Below are 12690 nucleotides of genomic sequence, written 5' to 3'. Positions count from 1 at the left end.
AGTTGAGGCTGGGCAGGACACAGCCCTTTAGTGCTTAATAGTTGGCCATTTAACAGCCTGAATTGGGACGAAGGAGCGCGGACTTCCAGAGTCCTCACTTAACTCCGTGTAAAATTGAAGAGATGTCAGGGGAAGCCGGGAAGGATGTGGGAGGACCACCCATGGCATTTTATAGGCCTGTCTGTAAATCTGCTGGTGGGGCACTGTAAAAGTTTGCTTCGAGCTCTGTAACCATTTAGCTCAACAGGGGACCATTTTCCCATTCTAACTGAGAGTTTTAAGAGATTATTAAAGAATTATCTTCCTTTGGCGTGGTGAGTGGATACATGTTTATTTTGATATAGCAGATTGATCACCAGGGCATTTGCATTTTTAATAGTTTTTATAAATAGATTTATTTTCAATATGAAATGTCTTCGTGTAAGAGCTTTATTAGATTGTTTGTTTGAAGTTTTTTTAAATGATCCATTTGAAGGACAGCCTGAGGTGCATCCATAATAGATTCAGGGTGAGTGGCTATGAAGCATAGAGGGGGCATTGGGGGAATGGAGGGGATTGGGATTGTCTTGTTATACTCTTGGCGTAGCATAAGCTGCTTCTATGATAAAGGAAGGTTCAGATGTGGAGATAACTTCAACACGTTTATTAAACTATTAACAATTCTCCTACTCGGATTCGACTCTACTGTTAATCCTTCTATAGCTACCCAGACTGACGAACAAGTCTGCCACAACCCACGTGGTGGGTGTGATGTTCAATCAACCCTGTGTCTGTACTCACTGAGTGTCTCCACTGGAAAGAGGAAGATCATGTGTGCTGTGTCCTTTGTATATAGGTTGGTGTAATGCCCTCCTGTGGTAGTGTCACCTCTGTGTGTATCGTGAATGCCCATTGGTCATGTCCTATCTTACTGGCCTATTGGTTGAATGTCTGTGTGTCATGTCTCTGGTGCTCCTTCTAGTGTCTATCTAGTCTACGTGTATTTACATTAACCCCTTGTGTATTTACAGTGATGTATATCACCAAAGGGATGGCATTGGAGGCATGGAGGGGCCATGGGGTGTATGGAGGCAGTATGGGGAACATGGAGTGATATGGGGTGGCATCGGCATATGATGAGCATTGGGATATGAGTGGTATGGGAGGAGTAAGGGGTGAGGTTTAGAGGGCACATAGGAACAATGTTGGGCACTGGGATGCTGTCACTGAAAACCAAGGTGGACCTTTTAACCAGCCTACCTTTAACCGCACTGCACCTTCTCCACCCACATCTCTCAGAGACAAAAATATGATGGGCATGTGGTTCAGAGGTGGGTTCGAGTTTCTGAAACTGCAAGAGCGTCCGACCCACATTTCTCCTCCATGAGACGGAAATTCGGGCCTTGGGAGAAACGCAGTGCAAGAGGCATAGAAGATGGGTTTGGTGTCTTGCTCCTGCGTGCTACCTAGTGATATATTAGTAAGAAATGATGAGGAATCATGTTCAGCAATTGTATGCCTTAAGAAATCCATCTAACATTCACTGTCTGGACTGATAAATGAAGAAAGAGGAGTGAGAAATTCGAGGGCTATTAGTGAATAGAATCAAATCCCATCCGAAGTCAATATCTCCAGGGACGTAGGTCAGAGTGACAGGAGGGGGAATTACAGGAAAGAAAACAAGATCAGCTCCCTCGCTTTGAGGCAATAGATTCAGTTTGACGTACCCTGAAGCCAGCCTGCCTCACCAAGGAACTGTCCTTCACTGAGCTAAAGGGCCTTTATTTCAAGTAAATGACTATTTCATTTGACATCCATTATTGATCTTTGCTTTTTAAGCACATGTCAAGGTGCAGAAAAGATTGATTTCGGAATTGTGTCTCGTGGTGAAGTTATGAAATCTTTCTGAAATCATAGCCTTCACACAAATTGTGTTTATAAATCTTGAATTGTACATGTGAAATCATGACCACAAACAATTTTTAAAAATAGATAGCTGAGAGTTATCATTTAATTGTCAACCTGTTTAACATGTCACTCTTTGTTTAAAGTTCTATGTTGATGGCATGTTGCAACAGTATGCTTATTGATAAGACTATAATTAACTCAACATTAAATAAATCTCAGACTTAACATCATTTTGACCAACATTGACACATCATAATCCAACTTTGGTGTTATGACACTGTGATCCTGAAACAAAACAATCCACATTTATTTAACCTGATGACAGACTGATGTATGGAATATTGGAATTTTTTCGACTGAGAAGTAATTGTTCTTTCAAAGAGGCAGCACAGACGTGACATCCAAATAACCTCTTTCTGTGCTGTAAGGTTGTACTATTCTATGAACTATCCAGTCTCTGATTCAATGGGCTGGGAATGCCTTTTCTGTCTGATAGGCAATAGTTGTCCATTGTTCGCTTTCAAGAAAGGCCACTTTAACCCTAACCCCAAGGTGGTGAACTGGTGGAGTTGATGGTCTGTCCGTTATAGAGGCTGCATGTTGTGTGGGACGGATGATTAGCTTGGCTGGGACAGCAAAGGTGAAAATGACTCGGGGGGTGTAACTTTGGAGGGGGGGGGGGGGGGAATTCTTTGGTCTCGCCCGCCCGGTGACCAGAAATTCCCACTCTAAGTCAATGGACCTTCACATGGTCTGCATCCCGCCCCTGGCGATTTTGTGCCGGGTAGGGCGGAGGAATCCAGCCCTTGGTTTTGGTTTGATGTTCAATGGGAAAGTGGAAACTGTTCTAATATGCCTTTAAGGCTTTGCAGCATGACCTCACTCGAAGCAAGTGTGACATGCTGCAATTCCTTAAAGGCATATTACACAGAAACATTCGGTTGTGACACTGAGACTGAAATTCAGGCACATCCTCCACTCTAACCAGCTGGACATTAGGGATCGAAATAGAAATAATTTAGAAAAAGACCCTCAAACATTGCTTTATCGACTGTCCTAGTTCCAAGACATGGCCTCTTCCTGTGCATCATAATGCATTGTTAAACCCTGGCGCGCAAGCGGAGAATGTTCAAGTACAGGATGGAAAACTGTCTAACATTTACAATCTGAACCTTTTTATTCTGGGATGAACTTGCACAAAATCTGATAAAGAATCATCTGGCCACTTGTGATACAACATGTGTTGCTTTCTGGAGGTCATGAAATGCAGTTAAGTATCTTTGAGAGAACGATCTAAATCTGTCTCAACGTTTTCATGAGGTTGTTTTCCCTGTTGATAAGATCCACTCTGTCTGGCTATTTACAAATTGAACCTGGAGTATAATGGCGCTTTGACCATTGTACTGTTTGAATGATATTGCCATTCTTCTGAATGATCAATTATGTGAAAACCAGACAGCCCTGTCCGTCACCTGTCTTTTTAAGGATATTAATGATCTCATTACCCCCAAAGTCAGGACTTCCTGACACCTGCTTGACTAAAGATATTAAAATCTGACCTTGTGAAACAGTTTTAATTTTAACCCATATACTGCTGGTGTAAAATCGGTAGGATTTCCAAATAGTTGAACTAATTAAAAATATTTTCAACAGTTTTCCTCGCGCTGATTAATGGTCTAGTAATGGCGAGGTCTGGAATGATCCAGTTATGTTAAAATCCAATCAATTTAATTTGAATTAATTAAAAACAAATCTTGAATAAAAGCTCGGGTAAGTAATGGTGACCATGAGACAATTGGATTATCATAAAACCCTCTCTGCTTCAGTAGGATCCTTTAGGGAAGGAAATTCCTCTTTACCCAGTCGAGTCAATAAGTGACTGCAGACCCAGGGCCATTTTGGTTGAATCATTCCATCTGAAATGGCCAAGTTAGCTAGCTGTGTCCAAGAGGGCCGCTCACTTTAACCTCCTCGAGGACAATTTGGACTGGCTAACAAACGGCCACATCCCTGAAAGAAAAGTTTCAAAAATTTATCAAAACATTCAAAAAAGAACGTTTTAAAAAGAAAGCAAATTTTTTTTTTATTGGCCCGCTTATAGATCCACTTACAGGAAAGGTCAAGGGCCACAATGCAAAAAGGTTAAAAAGACATGTGACGAATAAAGTAGAGATTAGGGAATAACAAGCTTAACCTTTAAAAGCCTCTCGATTGTGGCAGCAGGAGAAGATGTGTGGAAGCCAAGGATTTTAATAGTTTTTCGATCCTGGGAAAGAATGAATTAGGAGCAAATACACTGCCTTGGTTTCAACACACAGATGGAGGTTGCAGGTCGAGGGGCAGCTTTGAAATTTGCAAGACATAAAATGTAGGGCGGGGTTCTCCAGCCACGCCACCCGGCGGTAGAATCCAGCCCGTAATAATTTCCTTAATCAGTGAAATTCTCGCAAAGGTGTGATGGAGAATGGATGAGGGTACAGGTTATGAGGGTGGGGGTACAGGATGGGCCTACCTGATGATATGATGCTGGTGGTCAAACTTTGAAGGTGGTCAGTTACCCAAAATGGACCTTTGTTTAAGGGTACAGCATGAGATGGTACCTCCTGTTATGGGAGAACTCCGATAAGCTTCCTGGACATAGCTCAATGACGTCAGTCACATGGTGAGGGGCAAGGATATATTTCTTTGTTACTCTTTCCACCTATCTTGACAAACTAAAACTAATAATGAACTCCATCATAACTAAGCTTTCATACAGATCAGATCATGCAGTAATATTATATAATGAACGGAACCTAATGATGAAAAAACAGGCGCACTTAATTGTGCGGGAGGTGAAATGTCAGCTTCTCAACAGCGGGGTGAATGTTGGGCATTAAATTGGTGGCAGATTAAAGGCACATTCTGATTCCCAACAGCAAGTGGTGGGAAGGCACTTGCATCAGCATGTCATTGAAATGCATGGTTGTCAGATTAAATTGTGGGTGGAATTCTCTGCTCCCGCCGCCGTCAATGGGATTTGCTATTGAAGCCACCCTGCGCTGCCGAGAAACACGCTGGCAAGGGCGGGTGGAGGGGGTGTGCTCCTGGTGGGACCTGAAATTCTCGCCACCAACAGGCAGCCGGAGAATTCCATCCTGCATCTTTGTAATTAAGTAAGCAGCAGACGTGCCCTCAGATTCATGAGTGATTAATGGAGGGATTCAACAAGTGGCGCAGTGTCCCTGCTGTGTTTTGAGGGAATAGGAGCTGCTTTTCTTGTATGTGGGGGGGGGGGGGGGGGGCTTTGTCGGACCGGAGCGGAGGCGGAGCTGTTGCTTTTGAGCTGTCTAGGGAGGTCAGGACATGGTTCTCCAAGGAAGGGAGGTCAGTTTGTGGTGGCCTTAAGTGGTGTTGGGGGACAGAGGGAGGGAGCTGGATGAAAGAGAGCATCCAGCAGGATAGAGGGGACATCAAAGGTGATTGAAGGCAGGTCAATGGGCAGGGCGGGAGGTCCAAGGTTAACAGAGGGCAGGTTAATAATGATGGTAGAGGGGAGGGTTGAGGGTGACAGGGGTGGGGAACAAGTCCAGGGTGCTGGGGCCAGCTTGATGGTGTTGGGGCGGCAGCTCAACAGATAGCTGATCAAAGGTGATTGTGGGTGGCTCAAGGATCATCGGACGCAGGGGAAGAGCGATGAAAGGAGGGTCACAGGTAACAGAGCAAAGGTCAAAAGTGATTGAGTGCAGGGAGATGGTTTACAGTTTCAGTGTCAGAGTGGGAGTGTTCAGGCATAGTGCAGGAAGAGATGGTGGGAGACGAGGTCAACTAGGAAGTGGGTCAGTAGTCTTAAAAGTCCCCAAAGCCTTGAATGTCGACAGAACCGGGTCTTCCAGGGTTCCACGGGGCCAAATGTGGTATCTCCACATCTGCCACACATAGATGCTATGTTCAAAAGGGCTTTGATGTTTGTGAATTATCACAGACCCTGAGAGCTAGGTAGCCAGAGCTGTTAGACACAGCCCCCCGAGCTGAAATTCCCTGTGTACAAGGGCAATTGGTTGCACACCAAGTGGGTGCTGGGATCTCCCTGGGTACAGCCAGCATCATTCATAAACCAAAAGGAGTTTCATTCCATCAATTTGCAGCTGGTCTGTGAGCACTGAAGATCAATCCTGAATGTGTGCGCTCGCTTTCCAGGGACCCTTGTGACTCGCACATTCTCAGTCACTCAAGAGTCACAGTTGTTTGGCTCCCCCTGCACAACTGCTGCGGTGATGGCTCCTGGGTGACGAATTATATCTTCTAAAGAACTGGCTCATGACACCCAACAGAGGAGAGGTACAATACTGCCCACGCCTCAGCAAGGGCAACAGTTGAAAGCACCAATGGATTGCTGCAAATGTTCTCCACTCCCGAGAAAAGATGAATGGTTATTGGAGCTACAGAAGAACATTAAGTTCGTGAATTATGACTATTCTGTGCTCTGCATTTCAGAACAGATTAACAATCTTAACCGGACAAATATTTCACATGGTTTGTGCCTGGAAAGAATGTTCGGGTTTTATCCACTGCTAATGCCAACAAAATTGTTTTTCCCTTAGAGAATAACAAAAATGGTAAAATAGAAAGCCTGAAAAACAGCCCAGAAATAACGGAGGAGCTGAAATGGGACATCCCCTACTCGGAGTCCCTGACAGCAGCTGAGAAAGAACAGCGGTGTCAAAACAACTTTACAAAGAAGCCTGGTAGCATGACGTTACCGGTAAGTGAGAAGGGTTATTGTGCTTGAACTATTATGTGGCCTGTGTGCAAAACAAGCCTTACACCCAGTATTCTGCAATACTCAAATGTCCAAATCAGACTCTGAGGTACAGCTGGAGCACTGCAAGGTTCCTTTCCTTCTACATTTATTATGGCAAAATTGTTGTGGAAACATCTCATTTCATGGGTTCTACATACTTTACCTGAACGCAGTATCCATTGCTGGAAGTGGTTTTGTTATTTTCTGCCTTTTCTCTTAAAGAAAGGAAAGCTTGCATTTATATAAAGCTTTTCATGAGCACTTTACAACCAATGAAATACTTTTGAAGTGTAACTGCTATTGTTGTAATGTTCGATTGTTCAGCCGTTCTGATTATGATTATGAGAGGCTGGTATGATCTAGGTTTGCTGTGCTCGATTGGTTAAGCCTGGGTGTAGACTCCGAGAAAAGTAGGCAGACACACGGAAGCTGCTAGAAGCTAATAGCTGAAGTATTTGAGAGCATTGTATAAAACCCTGTAAATAAAGGCCCTCGAGCGCACTTCGAACTGAAGATCTTGTGGTGCAGTGGGTAGCCTCCCGATCTCTGAGCCACTAAGCTTTAGGTTCGAGTCCCACCCCAGGGCTTGGATGGCCAAAGAAGGTGCATCCATAAAGCAGCTCAACAACCTGCAAAATCCTTCCAACACAGGTCAGTGGCAGGCGGTAAGAGCTGGAGACTATTGTTCAGCCTTGCTTGCTGCCGAGTGGCGCCCATAAAGCTATAAGCCTCTGGCGACAGGCTAACGACCCAATCCAGGAAAAAAACTAACTATGAGAACAGATTGAAGGCTGCCTTGTGCACCGTTAGGTCCAGGAGGAGAAACAATATATTCAACAACACTAAGAACTAGATATAAAATAAACAACAGTTTTAATGCAAGAACTGTGACACCTAATGTTGTGCCCAGCATCTTCTACAAACGCTGATGTGATAATGACCAGATAGTGGGTGAGATTCTTCGGCCTCCCAGCCGTGTGTTTGTCGGCGGTGCCGGGAAATCCCATTGAATTCCCATTGAAGCCATCCCACACCGCTGGAAAATCCATTGGCGGGCGTGTGCTGCCAGCGGGGACACAGAAACCTACCGCCAGCGAATGGCTGGAGAATTCCGGCCAATACCTTTTTGTGACGTTGATTAAGGAATATAAATTGGGCAGGGCAACGGGAATACTCTCCGGCTGTTCTTTGAGGTGTGAGGTGGGTTCTTTCATATCCACCAGGGCAAGCAAACAAAGGTCTCCAGTTTGGTGTCTCATCCAAAAGCCGGGACCTCTGACAGAGTAGCACCCCCTCAGTACTGCACTGAAGTGTCAGCATCGGTTTTTGTGCTCATGACCTGGAGTTACTTCAGCTTGGAACCTTGTGACTCAGAAGCGGGAGTGCGAACAACAAAACCACAGTTGCTTTTGCCTCATGCCACACGTTCTCCTGCCCACGTTGTTTTGGGACTGTGGGAGTGAGGCTTGTTCCTTGCTAGTTTATAAATGGCCTCAGTGAGGTACTAAAGAATGGCCCGGTCATGGGTTTCTTTTAGATTTTCCTCTTAAGCCTGAGATAAAGATCTTGTTCAAGACCTCACCATGCTTGTAATTGGTAACTTGTGGCTGAATTTGCAGGCTTCTCATGTGAGAAAGCAGGCCTCTGTTAGGGCACCATGTCTTTAGCAATGTACCGGCCGCCGCCCCACCCACCCCAGGATTTTACAAATGGTTGGGGGGCACAAGTGGACCACCCGCTCAAGGCCCAATTAACGGCCTCATTCTGTTGCTGCTCCAATATCAGGACAGTGGGAGAAGCCGAGGCCCAACCTGCAGCCCAGAGGTGCAACCCTTTGGGCTGCTGTTCAGCGACAGGAGGGTGTCTCCTTCTCGGGTCCCATTTTCCAATCGAAGGCCCCCTTCCCACAGCCCTGTCTCCCCAACCCCCTTCCCCCACCCCGCTGTCCTGTCCAACATGCCCCCACCACCTCCCCAACCCTCCGTGCTGGGCCTGTCAGCCAGGTCCAGCAAGATCACGGACTTCAATGAATGTCCAGGTTCATTGTTGACTGCCACCTCCTTGACCTACAGCGGTGCCCAGCGCTCCTAATGGTTGCTGTCAGTGTGCAGAGCTGCCAGCCTCCAATTGACCGAGGCAGAATGTTCTCCTGCAGGCAGATGGAAGGCCACCTCATGTTAATTAAAGGGCCATCACCAAAAGAATTAAAGCGGGTCGAGCCGGCTAAGCCGAGGCAACGTCGCTGAGTTGTGGGGAGCCTGCCCTCAGCCTAAAAGCTGGCCCTTGGTGTGTGGGGGTTGTGGACGAGAGCATTTATGGCGTCACTCCTTGGGACAGTGTAACTGAGCTCCAATGTTGCAATGCCCTACATTGTCGGCAAAATACTAGTTTATCTCTTCAACTCTGCTCAGTTTTACAATGTCATATTTGTTTGTCAACGAAGCAGTTATTGTTTTCCACTCGGGAAGTTTGCAAATTCTCTTGACTCTGTTATAATTTCAGAAATTTACCATTCGGAATGACAGGCTGGGATTAACGCACATTGGAGATCTATCCTCGCAGGATATGAAAAAGATCCATAACCTCGCTCTGATAGAGATAACGACGTTCTATGATGCACTAGGAATAGAATTGAAGAGGAACAGGACTCTGAGGGTTAAAGCAAAGGGTAGGTTTTCTACGACACTAACTGTATCCTTTCATTGTGCTCTCTGAAGGTATAACAGGATGCCCAAGGTTAGAAATCTCTCTGCGGGGTCGCTGATTTTCCAGCCCCCGCTGCAACATGTTCCCCCGCGGTGGTTGAGGCGAGCCAGCCAAGAATCCCTTGACTTCAGCGGACCTGGAAGATCTTCCGTCCAGGTGGGCGGGACTGGAAAATCACACCTCCGGTTTAGGCGTGTTTATTTTGATCATTTGCATTTATTCAGCCTTCATTTTGTATCTGTGTGGCTGAGTGCCATTTGCAAATGAAGCAGATAAGAAGGAGATGTGAGTTCATTAAAGGTGCAACGGATGGACTAGAAGAAATTGAAAGCATAACCAATGTCAGGAATGAGGAAAGACTATTGGGTTCCCATTGAAACCAATCCCTCCAGTAATACAGCACCATCTCCGATGGCTCTAAATGTTTTGTCTTCGCAACCCTGGTAGATTGGTCCAAATGTATAAGAACATAAGGAGTAGGCCATTGAACCCCTCGAGCCTGCTCTGCCATTCAATACAATCATCATGGCTGACCATTGACCTCAACTCCCACCCAATACCCGCTTCTCTTCATTCCCCGAGAGTCCATAAATCTATCTCAGCCATAAGCATTCACCTGTGGCTGGATTCTTTCTTTTCGGGACTATGTCCCCCACGCCATCGCAAAACCTGGTGTGAAAGGGCCACATATTCCTCGCCCTGCAGGGGGTTAGCAGGAACTCGGCGTAAAACGAACAGCTTTCGCTGCAGATACGGGCCCCTGCACTTCCGGGTCGGAGGTCACGCATAAGCACAGCGGCGGCCTCCAATGGCCGCGGCGTGCTCCATGGCGGACTCAGACTGCGGAGCTGGGCATTAAAAATAGACCCCCCGATCTGCCGTGCGCCCGACCCTGACCGCCTGCCCGAACATTCCCCGGCCCCGTTCAGGACCCCCCCCTTGCCCTCCGATCGGCCCACACCCGACCAGAGCAGCCACGAGTCCGCAGCTGCCATGCTAGTATCCCGACTGGCAGGACCATATTAAATCCACGCCGTCAGGACTTTGACCGGTCGGGGGCAGAGAATGGCGGGGCGGGCCTCCAGCAATGGCCGCAAGTAGGTGCTTTGTGGCATGGCGCACTCTCCGAGTATGCCACTTTTCGGGGTCCGGAGAACCCGGGAATCGGCACCGGTCCCGATTTTGAGCGCCAAAATGGATTCTCCGTCCCGGCGCTGGCGGTGATTTCGGCATTGGGGTGCTGAGAATCCAGCTCCACATCTCAGCACCCACAGCCCTTCGAGTAAACAAACATCCCATTAGCTGCTTTCAATTTATTTGGCCCGCCGATTCTCCGGCCCGGATGGGCTGAGCAGCCGTAGGAAAAGAGCCGAGTCACGCCGGCGCCGTTCTAACCTGCTCTGGGCCGGCGGCACCTTGGTGTGTAAGGGTCGGGTGGCGGCCTGTGGGGGGGGGGGGGGGGGAGAGGGTGTCCGACCCCCGGGGGGGGCCCTCCGATGTGGCCTGGCCTGCGATCGGGACCCACTGATCGGTGGGCCGGCCTCTGTGACTGGGAGCCTCCTTTCCTATGCGCCGGCCCCTGTAGTACTGCGCCATCTTGTGTTGGCGCCATTGCGCATGTCCTCGTTGGTGCCGGCGTAACTGCGCATGCAAGAATCCCGCGACGCACAGAAATGAAATCCGCCGGGATCTGCAGCTTGAGCGGGGCAAACCGCTCCAGCGCCGCGCTGGCCCCATGTAGGGGCCAGAATTAGACGTGGAGCGGGCCGTTCACGCCATCGTAAAATGCGATGGTGTTTACAACAGCGTGGACACTCTGCCGCGGGATTGGAGATTCCCGCCCTTGAATTCCAACAGTTTCCGAGAAAACAGAGTGAGATGACCACAAATGAGATTCATCAGGGGGGGGGGGGGGGGGGGGGGGGGGGGGTGGAATGGCTGGAGGCATCAAATTACTGTAAAAATAATTTTTACTGCTGCTGCTCATTCATTTACAAAAAAAGGAGATTAATAAGTTCCTTGTTGGTTACAGAAACTGGCCCCTTTGGCGTCCCCCTCACAACATTGCTTGAAAATGATCAAAAGAAAGTTCCTGGAACAAAAATTCCTCTCATCTTTCAAAAGGTAAGTGCAATGTTTGGTGCAGAAATTCCCCATTAAACTGAGGTTAATAATGGGCCGGGGTTTTTTCCGTGTAATGCAGAAGGATATTGAGGAGCCCGGTGGTGCATGGAGCAGGCAGTCAAATCTCTACCACAGAGACTGACAAACACTTGAAAATCATCCACATCACCATCTGCCTTGAAGAACGATAGACACTCTGAAAAATGTGCACAAAAAGATTAAATCTGATGGTTTGGTTTCAGAGTGGGGATTGTGTTTCATGGTTACCGTCACTTTGCGCATATAATGAAGCAGACGCTGGAGACGGCAGCAACGTCTGGAAAGGCAACACTTTAATCCCCTCCTCAGTGATCTCCTTGGCCCTGAATTAACAGCCCAACTGGATTGTGGTGTTATGCAGGGCCTCTTCATCTTTGATGTCTGTGAGACAGTGATTCAACAGGTGTCCACATTTTCTTACTGCCACGCTGATGCAGATTGAGCATTTGGAAAATCGATTACCCTTTACTTTGTTCCCCCAAGTGAAGTGATCTCTTCAAATATTGATGAATAGTTTTCTTCAAGGTTCTTTTGTCCCTCGGGATGAACTAAAAACTGGATTGTTAGTTTTTCACATTGAACAGACTGACGGGCACCCAGTCCACAAGCATTCAAACACACCGCCTCCGATGAACGGTGGCAGCCGTGTGCACCATCCACAAGATGCACGGCAGTAACTCACCAAGATCCTGTAGGCAGTCTTCCAAACCCACGGCCACTGCCACCTAGAAGGACAGGAGCAGTGGATACTCCAATACCTGGAGGTTCTGCTCCAAGCCACACACCATCCACGCCACACCATATATTGCCGTTCCTTCACTGGCACTGGGTCGCAATCCTGGAACTCCCTTCCTAACAGCTCTGTGGTATACCTACACCGATATGGACAGCAGCGATTCAAGAAGGCAGATCTCCTTCTCAAGGGTAATCAGGGTAGGCAAAAAATGTTGACCTAGCCACATCCCATAAATTAATTTAAAAAAGAATCCTCCATATAATTTAGTGTGAAATTTAGGGGGTTATGGATGGCTGTCACAGGAAACTGACTTGCGGACTTTCTGCAAACTAGACTTGGCGAGTCTTTCTTCTGGATTGGTTTCATCGTGTGACCTCTGTTGACACATTGCATTCTTCTAAAATAAAAGTGAAGC

The 12690-nt window shown here is 47.3% G+C and overlaps 1 protein-coding gene across 5 annotated transcripts in view; it reads left to right on the top strand.

Moving 5' to 3' along the window:
• Positions 1 to 12690, top strand: part of arhgap28 (Rho GTPase activating protein 28) — a 221860-nt gene that overhangs the window by 170402 nt on the left and 38768 nt on the right. For all 5 annotated transcript variants that reach the window (XM_038808723.1, XM_038808724.1, XM_038808727.1 and 2 more), the window contains 3 exons: positions 6471 to 6631; positions 9173 to 9338; positions 11409 to 11500. In XM_038808723.1, coding sequence (XP_038664651.1) covers positions 6471 to 6631; positions 9173 to 9338; positions 11409 to 11500 — 419 coding nt within the window. The remainder of the gene's footprint in view (positions 1 to 6470; positions 6632 to 9172; positions 9339 to 11408; positions 11501 to 12690) is intronic.

The sequence above is a fragment of the Scyliorhinus canicula genome, chromosome 10 (assembly GCF_902713615.1).
Source record: "Scyliorhinus canicula chromosome 10, sScyCan1.1, whole genome shotgun sequence".
NCBI classification, from domain to species: Eukaryota; Metazoa; Chordata; class Chondrichthyes; order Carcharhiniformes; family Scyliorhinidae; genus Scyliorhinus; species Scyliorhinus canicula.
This window is presented reverse-complemented; position numbering and strand designations above follow the sequence as displayed.